Source organism: Cricetulus griseus, chromosome X (genome assembly GCF_003668045.3).
Source record: "Cricetulus griseus strain 17A/GY chromosome X, alternate assembly CriGri-PICRH-1.0, whole genome shotgun sequence".
NCBI lineage: Eukaryota > Metazoa > Chordata > Mammalia > Rodentia > Cricetidae > Cricetulus > Cricetulus griseus.
Genome location: NC_048604.1, coordinates 100,010,872 through 100,029,781, shown reverse-complemented (window position 1 = coordinate 100,029,781; position 18,910 = coordinate 100,010,872). Strand labels below are relative to the sequence as shown.

The following is an 18,910-nucleotide window of genomic DNA, read 5'->3' as shown; positions in this document are numbered from 1 at the left end:
TGTTTTGCACGCACACAGGAACATGCATGGCATATCTTCCATCTTGCTTGAGATGGAGCCTCTTATTGTTTGTCATTTCATGTATCAAGCTACTGCCAATGAGTTTCCAGGAATTCTCCTCTCTCTACTTCTCATCTCACTGTAGCACTGTGTTAGAGCTGCATGCTTTTGCATCCAGCTTTTGTAGGATCTCAAGATCAGAACTCAGGTCCCCTGCCTTGCAGGGCAAATGCTTACCCACTAACCTCTCTGCCCAGCCCCACGATTTGACTTTTGATAGTATAGTAGCTTGTGAGGTACACTTAGCCCTTTGACAGAGATGTCCTTTTAAGAAATACATTGTACAATTTCAGAGCAGCTGTCTAGTACAATGTAACCAGAGCTTCACAAACTGGTCTCCCTCAACACTACATTTAATTTTCTAGAAGAGCTAGGCATATAAACAAGTGGCTGCTGACAATCCAATTTAAGACATCCATTTGAAGTTGGTTTTTTTTAACATGCCATGTTTCACTAAGAAAAACACACAAAAAGAATCAATTCTTTTAAAAATAGAGCAATATATTTTTTATTTAAGTGGTAAATTTAAGAAAAGATTTCTCAATATAAGTTATTGACATTTTAGTTCTTTGCATAATTGGATTTAGTTTTTTGCTATGTGGGCTGTCCTTGCATAGCAGAAGGTTTCATAGGATCCTGTCCTTAACTACAATACAAAGGTAGGTTGGGAATATTATGGGCATCTAGTAGGTAGATGAAGCCAAAGATGCTGCTAAACCTCCTACAAAAAGCCCCAAACAAATAATCATCCCTTCCAATGTGTTACTAACACAGATTCTTATTTTGTCTCACTGAAACATTTTAAAACAAGATTTTGAAAGTGCAATTACAAATTGGTCAGTTTAACTACATTAAGGTCTGATTTCAACTGAGTCTCAGCTAATGCCAAAGTCATCTCCACATAACTGCAGCCATTCACTTTCAGATTCAAGTCCTGTATCACCTTTTCCCTCTGTACTTCTTGCTTGTGTAGACAGATTTTGTCCATTCCCTCTGAAGCAGTTGTGGCACAACTATTTGTTTTACTTGTCTGACACTGATGCATAAATCCATCTCTAACATATTCAAAAGCAGAAGTAGAAAGAGAACAAAAGGTAACTAGTTCCTTCTCCAAAGTGGATGACAAATTATTAATTATAAAATCCTCATTTCCTAATTTCAGATATTTGAAGAAACATATTTCAGGGAGAAATTTTATGATGTGATCAAGGCACTGGAACAAAACTCCTTGATTCCTGAAATAAAAGACAAACATAATGACACACAACTGCAATAGCACACAATAGTCACATGCAAAATATTATAGTAGTCAACATTCATTCATAAACACTAAGATCAATAATAAAAATAATGCTTTCATTAATAAAATTCTGATTATATCAGTATACATATCCTGTACTAATTAACTTAGAAGCAGTCAGGTTATTGACCTGATTGTATATCTTTTGCTCAGTAATAACAGCAGCATAATATTTACTGAAAATTCACTATAGGGAAGGGGCAAACTCTAAAATAACTGCAAGGTTCTAAAAAAGACAAAACAAAATACTAAAGCAAAGACATTCAATTTCTATCCATTCAAGCAATACCAGGCCATGACTGTAACATATTCTAGCACAGATTCTACACAGAGATAGTTATTAGACCACTCAGACACACAAACTTCTCTGAACTGGTTTGAACTGGATGCACATTACCTGCAATATACTGTTAAAATTCCTTCAAATGTTGTTCTTGGCTCCCAAGAGAAGAGTGTCCCATAATTTTGGTGCTTTTTATAAAGGTATATTTCTCTAAATCCGTTGATTATTTCACATTTCATGTGTTTCAAGAGGCATACCTTCATTAGATTCAGGGCACCAGTAGGTGATGTGACATGAAAACAATATTTGTGCAATACTGCAAGAAGTGATAAAAGATCTTCCATATGTTCTACAAGAAAAACACATCACAAACTCTGTCCTTAAATTCTACTACCAACAGATTTTCAAAATCTTCTGATTCAATTAAGCATACAATAAAAAATTACCCCTCAAATTACCTATTGATTCCTTCTCCGGGAATGCCAGTAGGTGGTTCATACTGAAAAGATCTTGTAGATTAAACTCAAGGTTGTCACATACCATGCAATCATGCACAGAATTTTCACCATTATCTCTGTCACTAATGTTTAACAGCAAAGTGCAACACAATTTGTTGAATACTAAATGTGGTGAAAGAGATGTGACTGCAGTAATTACGTGTGTAGATTCTGCCTTAGGTGATTGTCCACAAAAAGAGTTTTCCTCTTCCTTGCTACTAGAGGTCAACTTGATTCTTTTTATGTCTGGTCCCGTTTCCACTGGCATCAAATATGCTTCTGGAAAAGAATTCATACTCAACCTAGTCACCTGACTTTGACACTTCGTAAGCTGAAAGCTGGACCTGTTGCCTTGATTCATTATCAGTGATAAAGTCATTTCATTAGGAGATCTGTGAAAAAACAAGAACTTGGTTTATTTTGCACCTACTTTTAAAAGAATCAAATAAATGATTAAAGATTTATAAAAACAAGAAAACCATTATTCTCTCCTTCCCTAGGAAAAATCATTTCAATGTAAAAATGTAAAGAGTTGGGAGTAAAAGCCACACAGACTTGAAAAGGTCTGTGATGTCAGGTATATCAACCACACTCTTGGTAGTCCACACACCCAAGACGACCTGACCAACACAAACAAGATTTCCAGGGTTTAAAACAAAAAAGAAATAACATAAACTTGGGTAGGTAGGGAAGTGGTGGGAGATCTGGGAGGAGTTGAGGGAGGAGGGTTAATATGATGAAAATACATATTAACTTAAGTTTTAAGTAATAATTTAGATAGAATAAATAACCACTGAAGTAACCTTCTGACTTACACTTCTCTGAGTAACTTAAAATCTAACTTTTAATTTTTTTGTTGTTGTTTTCCGAGACGGGGTTTCTCTGTATTGCTTTGGAGCCTGTCTTGGAACTCACTCTGTAGACCAGGCTGGCTTCGAACTCACAGAGATCCGCCTGCCTCTGCCTCCCGAGTGCTGGGATTAAAGGCATGCACCACCATTGCCCAGCCTAACTTTTACATATAGATTATTTCTTATCTTTTAGAAATTTTTCTCTGATTGCTATTACTCAGAGTTGACAAATACAACTCAGGTTTGTTTAGGCACATTCCAACTCTATCAACGTTATCAAGGAATGTAATGCATCCCAAAGAGAGGAATTTCACTACCTACTGGGTTATACCAAAGATTACACAAAGAACTTTAAAGTATGAAAAGAACTTTAAAGAAACAACTTGTAATAATCATACTGTTGATATTTTGATTCGGTGACTATCATATACAGATTGGAGAATGAAGAAAAGAGAAATTTTTTTAGTGCAACTGAGAACTGGAATTTGCAGCAAAGGGGAAGAAACTGAGATACAAGTCTAGTAGTGATAAGACTCTAAAGTCTTTACTCCAAATCCATGCTGATACGTTTATCACTTAGAATCAACCAACCAGCCAAAGACAGCTCTTATCTCTGCATATCAAAAATACCCAGAAACCACAATCCACACCCAGGTAAGAACAAGCACCTTGTTATGTCCAGGCTTTTGTTTCTAATCATGTATCACATGATTTACGGGCATATGTACATATCCACTGAAGAGCTGTTCTTAACAAAGCCATTCTAGCTAGAAAATCCCAAAGCATTTTTACATGCTTCCTGATGAGAAGGCAGTATCTATTAAGTATTCCTTTAACATAAATTCAAACATTTATTCAATGACTCTGCCTCGAGATCTAACTTCTGACTTAAGGGTGATAGTAAAACTTGTTAAACAATATCATGGGATGATTTCAGCAAAGTCTATCCCCTTGAACTTTACAGGGAAAAATGCTTGGTGTGAGTGTGTGTGTGTGTGTGTGTGTGTGTGTGTGTGTGTGTGTGTGTGTGTGTGTGTGTGGTAAGTAGAACAAATGTAAATTTAAAAAAAAAAACGAGAGCTACAGAGACTGAAACAGTTGACTAGAAAACTGGAGCTAAAATGAGTGAACAGACTTGATGAGAAGACACAACCTAAGAGGAGTGAATGAGATGAAAAGCAGGCTACGAAACAGAATACAGAATGAACAAGTGTTAACACCACTTCTAGAACCTTTCATGGAATGCTTTAAAAAAAGTCAATTCTCAGAGCCTGGAAGTTTAGCAACCTAATTGAGAATATAAAGAAATCCACATCCAATCACATCTTGATGAAATAGTTAGAAAAAGAATAATAGTATGAGCCGAAATAAGAAAATGAAGGATTAGAATTTTTTTTAAAAATTAGAAAAAATTCAAAATCATAAATCACTAAAACAAAAGTATTAGATTGAAAAGTCTAATAAAATGAACAAAATTCTGGAAAATTAATCATGAATAGATGCACAATTTAGAATGAAAAACTACTAACAATGCAGTTGATAAGTATTTAAAAGTATCAGCATTACATTGCTATAAAATATAAGCAAAGGGTTTTTAAGAATAAAATCTGAATTATCCACAACTTTTAGAGTAAGTAAGCACCAGTTAAAAATTATCTCATAAGAAAATGTCATGTGTCCATGGCTTTTCCAGATGAGCAAGACTCGACACAAATGAATGAACAAATGAACAAACTGTTATAGCTTTGGTACTACAACCAAGAAAATATTACTGAGGGAAATTTTAAGCTGACTTTACTTCTGTTCACAATTGCGAACATTCTTGACCAATCTTCAACAAACCAAATCTATTATTAATGCACCAAAATTATATAATGAATTTGGGTTTATAAAACTCAGGATTGCCAAATTAGTTTTATACTAGAAAAAGCATTCACCTAACTCACCACATGAAACAAAAAAGCCCAAAACCTGTAAGATCCATCACCTCAAACAACTGGTACCCTGGTGCTGGGATGGCTGGGACAAGGATCAAGGTTTAAGGCCAGGCTGGGCTAAACAGTTCTAGATTAACTTAGGCTACAGTGAGGTCTTTCATCATGAAATAAAAAGAAACTCACTGAAACAAGATCAAGTAGAAACCTTAAATCACTAGGTAAGTTGTTTGAACTCCATACTGTTATAGTCAAATAGATTAGCAGAGTCTCTTTAACTCATCTACATGCACATTTGTGTTTCATTATTTTGGTGGAAAAGCTTTTTGCTAGGCTTCAGACAGTAGAGATATTATTTCCCTCTCCATGATTTCAACAGTGCAAGGAGAAAAATCTCCTATCAGATACTTACTTAATTAAACTTTCTCCAGTCCATGCTATTTAAAGTTTCTCCATGCTCCCAATTCTCCTCAATGCTTTGATAAAAAGTTCCATGTGCTCTTTAATTATCTCCACCCTGAGAATAGTTTCTTAATTTTGTAAATTCCATGCTCCTCAAATAAACTCAGTCCATTTGTATAAAATGGATACTTGTAGAACATGGCTAGCCAGACACATATAGCTACTAAACAGTAGAAACATGGCAAGTGAGAATTAAAATGTGTTAGACAAATGAAATTTCAAAAATTCAATATGAAAACAAATATCTCATTAATACTGTTTGTATTGATTGTGTGTTGAAATGAAAATTTGGATGGAGGGTACTCAATAAAATATTGAAATTAATTTTACTTGCTTTTATTTCAGTTTGTAATATGGCTACTAGAACAATCAAAATTACACATGCCTTTCATTAATTTCTATTAGATAGTATTAGTATACAGCATTAACATAGCATTATTACATTAAAATTTACTCACATTTTTAAAGATGTGACTTTCACTCCAACAACTAAGTCATCATCTAGTACACGACACCATGTCTGCTCGACAATATGTTTTGGCTCTTGAAAATTCTCTGATAAATTTTCCTCAGGGGTATGGATACTGTTTTCATCTTCATCACAGAATGGAACCACACAGTCCTTAATGACAAGTATGTTAAAATAGGTGACTAAAAAATGCACTGTAAGAACTAAAAGTATATAGGGAGAATAGCTTTGTGGCTTTATAGCATGAAGAAGCATGCTCAACCTTAGATGCACAGACCACATACTTCCCAAGGTAGCTATGAATGTGGCCCAACACATTTGTAGATGATTATCTAATGCTGATATCAAAAGGCTCGACACTACAGAATTACTTTAAAATAAATTATAATTGGTATAATAATGAATGATAAAAATAATATAATAAATATAAAGTTATAGCTTATACATAACAATAAAAATAAAGTTCATGAAGCATATATTCAGGTCAAGAATCATGACTGGAAGTTTAGTTATCTGATATAGAACAAGTGGGAACAAAAAACTGGATTTTAATAAAATCTGGTAATATATACCACCAGTATAGTGAAAAAAACCCAATCTGGAACTTGCACTGAGCTCAGCTCTAAACGTCTGCATTAATAAAATTGATTAAATTATAATTCTGCTGGAATTTTGTTACTGTCCAGTCCATTCTCATGTCATTACCATAAACACAGGATTATAGCAACAATAGAAACCACAGAATTGGGGGATATAACTGTATTACTTATTGAAAATTTACTGTTATGTCTAAATGCCATTTGTACACCAATCCACTGAACCCTCACAATAACCACATCATCCTTTGTTGGCTGTATTGTTCTCTACATTTTACAGGTAAGACAAATGAGCTACAGAGAGGTTAAGTAACTTGCCTGAAGTCACACAGCTACAAAATGGCAGAGCTGATATTGGCTCCTTAATCAAATGTTTTGCAATATTATGAAAATCTATCATTACCCTGTCACTCTTCTTTTTAATCCAGTAAGCAATATTTTCTACTTAATTCTGATTTAAAAAACTTCAGCAGATTGCACACTGCCAATTGCTTAAATGATAAAATAGTCACATGATTAACTTTACCTCCTCATTACTTGACATACTATGAACTTTCCCATAAATTGAGTTTAAAAAATCCTTCCAAGAGTTTACAATAAATTCATCCTTAAATGAGATATGCTTCTGTAATTTGTTAAGAAAAACAATTGAAGCCTGTAAAATAGAAAGAAAAAGTTACCAGAGACACTTTCAAATGAAACTAGACATGTCATTAATTCAGGTAGTACTTTCTGCAGATAGGCTCTGCAGAGAACACTTTCAGAGAAAATCTTTTGTTTATAGATTGTTTCTCTTACTAAAAAAAAAAAAAAGTGTTTTGTGCTCACAGGAAGATACGGAAGTAACTGCTGAGGGGTTTATGCACCAAATTGAGCATACTGATACATTAGTACCCATCTCAATGCTGAGTTAAATAACATATATCACTATGAATAAAACTGAGTCCTCCCACAGAACAATGGCCACAATCTGTTTTATAGATTTTTTTCCCTACTAAACTCTACTGACAAAAAACATCTACTGAAAACTATTGAAGAAACTAACTTTGGTCCAGAACAGGGAAAAGAGCAATATATATATATATATTTTTTTATTGTGCAAGATAATTAGATTTCAGCTGTAAGGTTGAAAAAAAGCATTGGATATATTTTGCTACTAAAAGTGTAAATAGTCTTGTTGAATTGACAGAAATTGTTTCATTTAGATAGACATGTGAGGCTGTTTAAATATTAATCCAGCTTCTAATAAAATAACACCTTTTGGGTTCCTTTCTTTTGAACTAAACTTTATTTTTTTATCAATGACAAGAAGTTGAAGGAGGAAAACTGAAATATTTCTCTTACCTCATTATAAAAAGTGTGCAAAGTGTAGCTACTATTTTGAAACATCTCATGTTGGCCTCATTCTACTGGCTTCATGGTGCTCATATTCCATTGCTCAATACTTGATTGCTTGTAATTAGGGTGGGATTAGATGTGTCCATTCAAGGTGGACTGACTGAAAATGAACCCTCTGAAATTAGCACTGGCCTCTGTCAGTTCTTTCTCTTATTATGTCCCCTGTGCTCCAGGACAAAATAGCAAATCTCTACTTTAAAATATTGTGAAGTTATGATTATTAAACCATAAAACTAAATCAAGCTCACTGTAAGAAATCTAGTCAATAAAGTATCCCCATCCTTTTCCTATACACAGAGTCCTGTAACCAATAGATGGCTTACCTTTCCAGACTTTCCCATGTATGTTAAGGACTATTTTCTGTCATCTCCTTAAAACCAGAAAACTGAACAAAAACCTAATATAGGGGCAAACTGCCCTGCTCAACACTGAGCCTTGCCTTAATACTCCTTATCGTGAGTGCTACTATACATGCCCCAAATTCCACAATCTGGAAAAGTTTGAAGACTAAAAATGGTGTCAGCACCCACAAAACCTATATCCAAGTAAATGGAAACCCTCTAGGAGCTGCCTGATAATCACAAATGTCTTTTTTTTCTAGCCAGAAGGCAACCCTATCTGGACTCGTAATTTCCTTCCTTGTCTTCTGAGTTTACCATTTTTCTACATGTTCCTAAGGAGTGTTTTTAGTCTTGTGTGTCTTTTGAACACTTACTAAATTGAATCACTCTGTGCACATCAGATTTCAAAGTTAGTCATGTTGTCCCTAACAGCTGTATGTCTTTCCTTTTCAGTGCTCTACAGTACTCCATCCCATGATCATAGTTCACTTCTGTTGATGAGCATTTGGGTTACATCTAGTTGTGGGGCATTACAAACAATGATCATCAATATCTTGCTGCATACTCACAAGTTTCTTCAAAGTATGAGTCCTCCATTTTCTTCTCTGCTAACTATGTTGATACAATGGACTCTAGTTTTAGCTCTAAGGCACTTACTCTTTCTGGGTCTGCATATTCCATCATGTGCAAAATAAGGAGTGGGGGAGGAATAGTTAATTTCTAAAAGACCTTCTCTTCCCAGATGACCCTGGCTTCTGTCAAATTGACAAAAAACTAACAAGCACAGGATCTGTGAGGGTATTTACAAAAATAATAAACTACAGGGGACAAGACCCATTCTGGATGTGAGGCAGCATCCATCACACCATAGACTAGGAGTATGGAAATTAAAAGGGGCAGGAAGACTCACATAAACACAAGCACTCTCTCTGCTTTATGGCTACCATGAGGGAACTCGTGGCCACCATGAGATGTACACCTGTGCCCCACCACACTCCTGCTGCCTCATCTCAAGTGTTAAGCAACTGCAGCTGGCCATCCAAGAACTGAACTATCTGAAACTGTGATCCAAAAGAAATCCTTCCCTTAGACCAGTGGTTCTCAACCTTTCTAATGCTGTGATCCTTTAATACAGTTTTTCACGTTGTGATGAACCGCAACCATAAAATTATTTCGTTGCCACTTCATAGCTGTAATTTTATTACTGCTCTGAATCGTAGTGTAAATATTTGCTATGTAGGATATCTGATATGTAACCCCTCTGAAAGAGTTGTTTAACTTCCCAAAAGGGGTCGCATCCCACAGGTTGAGAAACACTGCCTTAGATATTATGTTAGGAACTTCATCAGTAATGAAAATTAATGCAGTACAATACATCTGGCATATTTAGCCAAAACCAATAAATCTTTTACAGAGATTTTCATGGTCTATCTGAGAAAGTCATCTATGCTGGCTTGGAACTTGGTATGTATTGACTTTAAATACTTGTTCCCTCCAAATGCTGGGGTTATAGGCATGTGCTACTATATGCCTGGTTTTTGTAGAGAAGTTTATTAGGGAAAAATTGAGAGCAGACTGTTACATGTCTCTTAGTGTATTATAACCTGTTATATTCACTGCCATTCTAAAAGAGATGCTGTGACATACTGATTCTATAGGTCAGGGTCCTTTTAAAAGTGGGCTTCTGTTATTTTCATTCAAATAGCTTGCTAACCCCACTAAATCCTACTACAAAAAGTTATCACTTCAAGACAATATAGTTACATGTCACATCACAATAGTAAGGGTTATTATTTTTGAGACAGGTCTTGTTGTGTTGCCTAGGCTGTCCTGAAACTGTACATAGCCAAAGCTGGACTCTAACAATTAGCCTGCCACAGCCTCTCAAGTGCTAAAATCAAAGGTCCCACAACATCACACTCACCTTCATAATATTAATAGTTTTTCACCGCAGTGCCAAAAACATAGAGCTCTCTGAAACACCCCTTTTTTCCTACACTCTGAGTTGCTGAATACTGTAAACATCCCTTTTCAATGTTATTTTACTCAGTTAGAACTTGTTAATCAAAAAAGCAGAAGGAAACAGCAGACAGAGACACTAACTTTTAATTGTGCTTCCAGTGCTGGAAGCACCAAATAGTAATTTTCATGTTCATCTTCAGGGTAAGGTTCTTGACTGCAATTCAGTGGTTCCGTCTAATAACAGAAAAGATCAAGGCAAATTTTGAAATAAACTGGAAATTCAGAGGATCAAAAGAATACAATCACTATTTGTCCAAAGGGCAGTTCTTTGTGAAAAAAAATTATGTATTATCAACATCTGGGAATTAGGCAAGTATCACTATGGGTCCTACTGTTGCCACCTAAAATTTGTATACTGTATCATTATTCTCTGTAAAACACTAGAGCAAAGAGCAATCATCTTCATTTTATAAGAGAAAAAATTGGAGAGATTCTGATTCTACTTAGATTTGAAATTTTGGGGAAAATCATTTCTCCTATGATAAAGACTTCAAGATCACTTCAACTCTTTCTTAGATTTTAAAACATTTATTACATTTATCTTTTTTCTTGGATTGGGAGTGTTCCACAGCATGTGTCCTGGCATGTACGTGGAGGTCAGAGGACAACCTGTGGAAGTCAGCTTTCTCCTTCCACCACGTGGCTCTAGGCATACAACTCAGGCCACCAGGCTTTGCAACAAAGTATCATTGCCACTGAGCCATTTCATGCTCACTTATTTCCTCTGTAAGAAGAAGTTTCACTTCCTTTATTCCTTAATTAATGCAATATATACTGATACAAAATGATTTTTCAGAAGCAACAATAAATTTCACTTACAGCATTACCATCATTAGAGTGACCCTGAGATACACCACAAGTTTATATGAAAAGTATGGTTAATTTATATACTATTTGCTGAAAAGGACAATGAATACATTTAAGGGATTCAAACTATATACTTTAAAGTATGAAACCATTTAGATAGAGGATGTGGCTAGAGACAGAAACTGTTTAGATTGAGGATCAAGCTTTTTTAAGTACTAAAATGGCTCTTAAACAGAACTTACTGAATAGGTTATTCTGATCAAATCTGTTATTGCAAATGAAGTCAGCTGATCTGTGTTCAGAACGTCCTCAAAAATGACCAGTACTTGGTCAGTTCCAACTCCAAGAAAGTCATTTGTCAGGATTATGCTAACTTGTTTCCACTTAGCAACAACCTGAAAGAATGGGGACATTACGGGAGGAATACATAAACGAAAAATATGAACCAAGTAGTAAGTCGTTTTGTTTCATGCACTTATAATCTGTTAACTTCATCCTTACAAATGACTGATGAAAGTCATAATACAAAAGTTAAAGATTGAGCTAGTATACAATCCAAAACCATAAGGAACTATGACAGCTTTGTAAATAGCAAGATATTTATGTCATATTTCATTAATGCTTATCTAGAGACCATCACAGTCCTGATCTCTGTATTCAAATCTTATGATCTATATACAAATTCACACATCTAAGACTTTGGCAAGCCTAACATTTAGCATGAGCAAAACCTAGTGAAGATTTTTTTGTCTAGCATGGATAATTTAAGGATGACCCTATTTCTCATAAGCCTTGGTGGACGTGCGGTTTACAATTAGACCAATTACCCAAGGAATTCAGTGGCACTGGATAACTGAAAGGTACCAGTACATGTCTGAAGACTTCTCAAAGTAGAATAAGCTCAAGATAAATTAAAGAGCTTAACTGCAGTGGTGGTATGGTACAGGCGTTGTTATCAGGGACACAAAGGCAAATGAATGGATCCTTAACAGCAGGACACCTAGAAGCATTCTACTTAAATAGAAGGATCTGTTAAGTTTATAATAGAATCGGAGACACGGAGTTTAACCTTAGAGATCTATAGAGCTAAAGGCTTTTTAACACTAGTATCAGATCACCTCATTAAGGCAAAAGAGCTACACTTCCCACTCAGAATAGAAGAATCACAGACTTCTTATCTACATGACACAGGAAGGTTGCTTATACTTTGGAAAGAATGTAAGTAAGGCACATACTTCAATATACATAATAAAATATCAATCCTGGCCCTACAAAATTAATTCCTAAAGCTGTGATTCTTCACTCTTACAGGGAGGCAGGACATCTGAAAACCCACATGCCTCCCCACAACTGTGGGCATAATGAACTACAAGAGAGGAGACACTGGCAATCAAAATTTGCTTAACATGGTCAATTCATGTTTAAGCAGTTATGTTGGTGTAGCTTCTCACATTCCTAGTACATATAAAAATCAAAGAACATGCATATTTCTAATTAATATCTTTCAAACTGTGCTATTTAATACAAATACAAGTGAACCAAAAAATGGGAAACATATTCAACTTTAAACTTTCAGTAAAAATGTAAAAGTAATATAGTTATCTCTCAGTGTAAGTGGAAGATTAGCTCCTAGACCCTCTGTAGATTCAAGACTATGGATATTTAGTATTTGTATATAACATACAGCCAAGCATGGTGGTGCATGCCTTTAATCCTAGCACTTGGAAGGCAGAGGCAGGCGGATCTTTGAGTTCGAGGCCAGCATGGTCTATGTAGTGAGGTCCAGGACATTCAGGACTGTTACACAGAGAAACTCCATCTTGAAAAAACAATAATAATAATAGTAATAACAATAATAATAATAATAATAATAATAATAATTTACCCTTATCTTGCCATATACTTTAAAACAATCTCTAGATTCTTTATAGTGTCAAACACAATGAAAGTACAACATTTCAGTAGTTATACTGTCCTTGTTAGGGCATAAAGATGAGGAAAAAGGTTGTAAATATTCAATACAAACCCCAGTTTTTTTTTCAAATATTTTAAATCTGCTGTTGGCAGAATCATTGTTTTCAGAACACTTAGATATGGAGGGCTGACTATTTAACCCAGTATGGTTTCAATTCAATAGAATCAATTAATCAAAATATTTCACTGCATTTTTACTAAATCATTTTTTCAAAGACACGATCTCACTAGCTCTGCCTTAGTTTCTCCACTGTTAACATTACAATGTGGCACCATACCTAGCCCTTTACTAAGTCTGAAATCTCAGGCAGGTCAACTTGGGATTTTTAATATATTTTAATTCAGACCACTCATATTTCAAATACTCCATAACTTCCCAAGGCTAGTGGCTATATTAACCAGTACAATTACAGAACATAGGAATCTCTTCTATTGAAAACACAAATATCTGTGCATACCTGACAATGGCCTCAAATTTGAAATGGTCACTAAACAGATTCTTGCCAAAACTTGCAGAGACAGTTTCTCATAGAGAGAGAGCCTAAGAGAAAATATAGCCCTATCACTGAATTAAATATCTCTGGGGCTTTTACAAAGGGTTGGTCTGGGAGCATGATGACTTAGATTTCCATTATTTACTTGAATTTACGCTTGTTTGGATTTTTGTAAGCTACCTCAATTCCTTCTTGGAATGAAACAGAATAAACAGATTCATAGCTTCCACAGAAAAAGATTGTTACTTTCTATATGGAGACCAAACTGCCATTAAAAATATTATTTTATTTAACAAATATTCATTCTATTATCTAAAACTTCTCACAGAAGATCATCAATAGTAAAGGCTTGGTATTCAATATTAGAAAAATGTTTCATTCCATTTTAATTCCTATATATTTACTGGTTTGTCTTAACTGCTAAGTATACTTGTTCAAGTATAATCACTGTACTTCTTCTAAGTTAGGTACTCCAATATGATTGCATTAATAAAAATTAACAAATAATTATAATAAAAGACAAATAAATATAATTATAGTTATATATTTATGTTTCCAAACTCAAAAGCTTTATGACTTCAAACACCAAGGTCCCAAACCATTATTGGGTAGAACTCAGACAACTTCAAGAAAGAAAGACTAAATTAAAAAAACAATGAAACATCTACAAAGACTAATGCTAAAAACTGACTTATAAAATAGGAATGCTTAGAAAGTCTGAAAATAGCTGGACATGATGCTAGCACAAGACTGTAATCCTAGGACTCAGGACAGCAGGTTGGAAAATTTAAAGCCACCTGAACTACATATAAAGACCCAGCCTTGTTTCAAAAACCAAAACAAAGCAAAACACAGGAAAAGAAAAGCCCAAGACTACCTACTGAATTACTGTGAGACTGAGATGAAGCATTGTACCTTAAATTTCTTCTCCGAAACAGCACAAGCCTTGGAGTTGAAAGACACGATGAAATATCGGTTTTCTTTACCTGAATCTAGAATTTGAACTGAGCAAGGATCTAGAAATGGAAGCTGGCATACTCTTACAGGAATGCCATCTTGGAACAAAACGAGCTGATTCTTTCGTGTAAGGGCAATCAGAGACATTCTTAACTTGTCGTCGACCATCTCAGCTGCACAAACATGCACATGCGTTATTACGTTACTGTAAGCAAGAGGAATAAGATAACTATTGCTTAATATTTCTTGAGTTGTAAGAGCATATGCACAAAGGGTGGAATTGGAAAATTCATAATCTGATTCTGAAAGCTTGTGGGTACATTTAGCCTCAGGGGGTTCTGGTAGCCCCAAAAATATTAAACCAAAATTTTCTACCTCACCTACCCACTCAATAGAGGAAAGATTAACTGATATATTAGTAACTTTCCCAATTTGGGAAGAGATATAGAAGAATTTGTTGAGATATTGCCAAAGAACTATAGGGCCATCAAAGATCTTTAAGCTCTCATCCAATGCATGGTTGAGTTTAAAACTCAAATACTTTTCAAATTTGTTCGAATTGTGAAGAAAGAGTATATAATACTTGAAAGCTCCACTATTATATTTTTTATATTGTATCAAAATGCAAGGGAGGTTAATTCTAGTTCTGAAATCTGACACACATTTACAACACAGAATTTTTAAATCAGAAGCTTTCTCCTTAATGATTAAAAAACCCTTGGATATCAAAACAAATGTTCCTGTTTCTCTGTCATATGCCATCCTTTTGACATATAATACAGAGGTATCTGTAGGCATTTCAAAATCTCCTTTGGACAAATAAAAAACAAGGATTTCTCCATTATAACACAAGCATTTTGCTTGCTCATTAAATGGAGTTGCTTGGTTGCCATCCATTCTAATACATAAAGGCTCTGTGTTGATCCAATTCCAAATGCAAATGGATTACAGTTGAGGCCTTTAAACCTAAGGGGGGAAAGAAGAAAGACTAAATGGAACAGGCAGAGCAGAAAACATATTTTGTTAGAAATTATCACACACATTTCATTTTAAGTAAACATATTAAAACTTTTTATACAATTGTTACAACATTTTATGGAGAAGGCCTTGCTATATAATAGACCTTTGCTGTACTAATAATTCCTCTGTCTCTGGAGTGCTGGGATTATAGGTATATGTCATACACCTGGTGACAATGCTTAGTTGCTTAGACAATTCTAAGACTGTGAATAACTAAGTCAGAAAAGATGCCTGCATGTGCTATCAGCATGGCAAGCTTTATTTAGATGTTCTAGTAACAGTACCTTCCCCATCAGGAAAGTAAATAAAGGTGCTAGCTGCACAAAGCTGCACAACCTGGAGGACCAGACTTCAGGAAGTAAAAAGCAGCCTGATACAGTAGTGTGCCTGGCAATCCCAGCTTTTCTTTGGTGAGATGGGAAGCAGAGATAGGAGAAGCTCCTGAAAGCCCACAAGGCATCTAAGCCTGGAATGTTCAAAGCAGTAGCAGCAGCAGCAGCAGCAGCAGCAGCAGCAGCAGCAGCAGCAGCAGCAGCAGCAGCAACTCTGTCTAAGAAGCAACTCAAAAAAACTGTCCTCTGACATTCATTTGTGTACCATAGTCACACACACACACACACACACACACACACACACACACACACACACACACAAAACCACACCCCAAATTTAATTTAAAAGTACCTGAAGGCTAGATGTACTAGACTATACCTATTATCCCAGCACTCTGGAGATCAGGAAGATGGTGAGCTCCAGGCCAGCCTGGGCTGGAGAGACCGTGAGAGCACTAAAAAATGACTTCCAATATTTTTCTGGCTCAGGGAATTTTTTATGAGTTTTATATCCATCATTTTCTGACCATCTACTAATTTCATCTGGGTTTATATTAGCATCTTTAGAATGAGATTCAGTTAATCAATGGTTTACTTGTCTTGAAACTCAGAATTCCCTAAATATGTTGATTGCTGAATTAGGTTGCTCCCCACAGTCAAGGCACTTGGGCCCCTGCTTCCTAAAGACAAAGTTTGTACATGCTGCATGATGAAAGAAAACTCTTAAAATAAATCTTACAAATTTCTATAGAAAAAGCCAGAAATACTTCTTACTTCACAATACATTTTTGTGATCCGAGGAAAACTATTACTATTCAAAATAGGGGGGAATTGAGGGTGAATACAACTAACAATAATGTACAGAAGAATTAAGTAACTGTGATCAAACACTTGTGCTTATTATCTCTGTCCATTACAATCCATGCACTATATCATTTCAGGTTTACAACTATTCTCTCAAAATAAATATCCTTACCCTTCCTTTCTGTAAAGCCAGACCTCTTCTTTAATGAAGGTAAACTGTCCCAAGGTTTCATCATTAATCCATACTTAATCAATGCTGCCAGATTTAGACAAAAGTCACTTTGCCTCTTGAGCCAACCCTGTGAATCATATTGCCATGGCATGAATTTCCCTATTAAGAACAAACTGCCTATAGGAAGGCAGTGTGAGAGAATTAGCAAACTCAATGACATCAAAGAAATATCTGCTAAATTCAATAGACATAAAAATGTTATTCTCTCTTGTTTCAGTGGCCAGCCATACAGAGTGACTCTTTTAAGTGACTACAACACATGGAATGAATTCAAAATACAGAAATCCAAGAATGGTACTGCTACATCTGAGTGACAGTATTGAAATATGTGAATGAGGAACAAAGTTCATGATTAGGGGATAATTAATAAATAATTTATGAAAGAGAGAGGTGACTGTAGAATTTAATCTGGCAATAAATTGAAATGTGTATCTTTGGCAATTGCATTTCTGACCTGACCCCAGAGAAATAGAGCCACATATGGAAAGATACTACTACTCTAAAATATATACTACACTACTATTTGCAATATAAAAAGTATAGATTTGGATGACTAGCGGTAGGAAAATAAACAGATGGAACATCACACTACAGTTAAAAGGAATGCATTGCACGGCATGATGGCTAAATTTTAATACTGAATATGGGTACCAAAGTAGGGGAGTGGAGTCTAGGGGAGCTTTTATCTATTCAAATATTTTATGAATGTTTTCAAGCAAGTTTTTAACAATGTATTCATTTTCCCATAAAAATGTAAATATAGGACACACCATGGAGAAAGATGCTAAGTGCCTTATTATGGTGAATCAGCTACAGATGAGGGATTTGTGAGGGAAGAGTTGGGTTTTCTTTTTTAGTGGAGGGGAAGGGCTGCTGGGGATTGAACATCAGACCTCCAACATGCACCATGCCACTGAACCATAGACCCAGCACCTAGGGTAACATTTTTTTAAAACATCTTTTACAAGTACTCTACAGTATCTGTTATTTTTAAGAAAGGCAACATTGTTATATTCAACTAAACCATCAAAGCTAAAGTTGGTGCCAGTGCTTCATAAATCTAAGCTTTTACCAGCCTTGGCAATATTTGCATTTTGCCCTGAATAAGCATTGTGAGTTGTCCTGCAAGTTTGGCAGCATCCCTGGCTTTTATCCATTAGAAATCAGATGCACTCCCATTCCCAAGCTTTGACAACTATAAATGTCACTTACATGGCAGAAATAAGAGCCCTTCCTCTACCGCATAAGAACAAACACCTCAATATAACGCCTTTCCTTTTAATTTTGTTGTTGTTGTTGTTGTTGTTGTTGTTGTTGTTGTTGTTGTTGTTGTTTTTGGATACAGGGTTTCTCTGTGTGTATCTCTGGCTATCCTGGCACTCTGTAGACCAGGCTGGCCTTGAACTCACAGAGATCCGCCTGTCTCTGCCTCCTGAGTGCTGGGATTAAAGGTGTGCTCCACCACCGCCCAGCCTCCTTTTAACTTACTATACCCACTTGAACTCAGAGTTCAAAGACATTTGCCTTGTATCTCAAACTCCACAACCAAGAGCGGTGGTTACAATTGTAATCTCCATCAGAGAGACAGCATGTCTGAGAAATTGAGGCCAACCTAGGCTACAGACCAAGTTTCAGGCCTATCAGCACTATAATGCTAGACACTACAACAGAAAGTCTTAACAGAAATAATCACCGGATATATAGAACACTCACAATCCAAATTATCCGCGACGGGTCAGGAGAAAAAACCAGTTCTCCAAGGCAGCCAAATCGCCATGTCCTAGAAGCACCAAATGACTCCAAACCTCCCGCCCGCGCATTGCACGCTGGGACACCCGGTCCAATAGCAGAGTGAAAAGGGGGCGAAGCCTGATCCAGGCAGTTGCCAGGGGAGACCTGAGAGGGCGGAGCCTCCGAGTGCTGGAAGAGAATGACTTGCGGAGCTGTCAGGAGCTGTGCTTCAGGGGAGTGCTCCAGATGGCTGGGGGCGGGGCAGCAGTGCCAGGAGGACGTCGGAAGGCGGGGTTTCTCCTTAGAGAAGCAAGTGGGAGCCCAGCAGAGCACTTATTCCCGCCTT

General features: G+C 36.0%; 1 protein-coding gene across 3 annotated transcripts; it reads right to left on the bottom strand.

The window, feature by feature from the left end:
* Positions 1–540: 540 nt before the first annotated feature.
* On the bottom strand, positions 541–18,781 carry Fancb (FA complementation group B). 3 transcript variants are annotated; one of them, XM_027432810.2, is made up of 10 exons: positions 18,547–18,781; positions 16,774–16,950; positions 14,404–15,411; positions 11,263–11,415; positions 10,295–10,387; positions 6,979–7,107; positions 5,846–6,009; positions 2,102–2,532; positions 1,758–1,992; positions 541–1,295 (listed from the first exon to the last, which is right to left on the bottom strand). In XM_027432810.2, the coding sequence occupies exons 3-10, from the start codon at positions 15,340–15,342 to the stop codon at positions 887–889; spliced, it is 2,553 nt and encodes an 850-aa protein (XP_027288611.1). In that variant the 5' UTR covers positions 15,343–15,411; positions 16,774–16,950; positions 18,547–18,781; the 3' UTR covers positions 541–886. The 3 variants fall into 3 exon arrangements, with proteins under 3 accessions (XP_027288611.1, XP_027288613.1, XP_027288614.1); XM_027432812.2 differs by having other exon boundaries at positions 16,774–16,900; XM_027432813.2 differs by lacking the exon at positions 16,774–16,950.
* Positions 18,782–18,910: the final 129 nt, after the last annotated feature.

Bases quoted from the DNA above. Each gene is read 5' to 3' on its own strand.
- Fancb (XM_027432810.2), bottom strand. From the start codon at position 15,342: ATGGATGGCAACCAAGCAACTCCATTTAATGAGCAAGCAAAATGCTTG. The intron at 2,533-5,845 runs GTGAGTAAATTT...GTTTTTTCACAG, and splicing joins AAAGTCACATCTTTAAAAAT to ATCTCCTAATGAAATGACTT. The intron at 1,296-1,757 runs GTAATGTGCATC...CTTTTATTTCAG, and splicing joins ATTTTAACAGTATATTGCAG to GAATCAAGGAGTTTTGTTCC.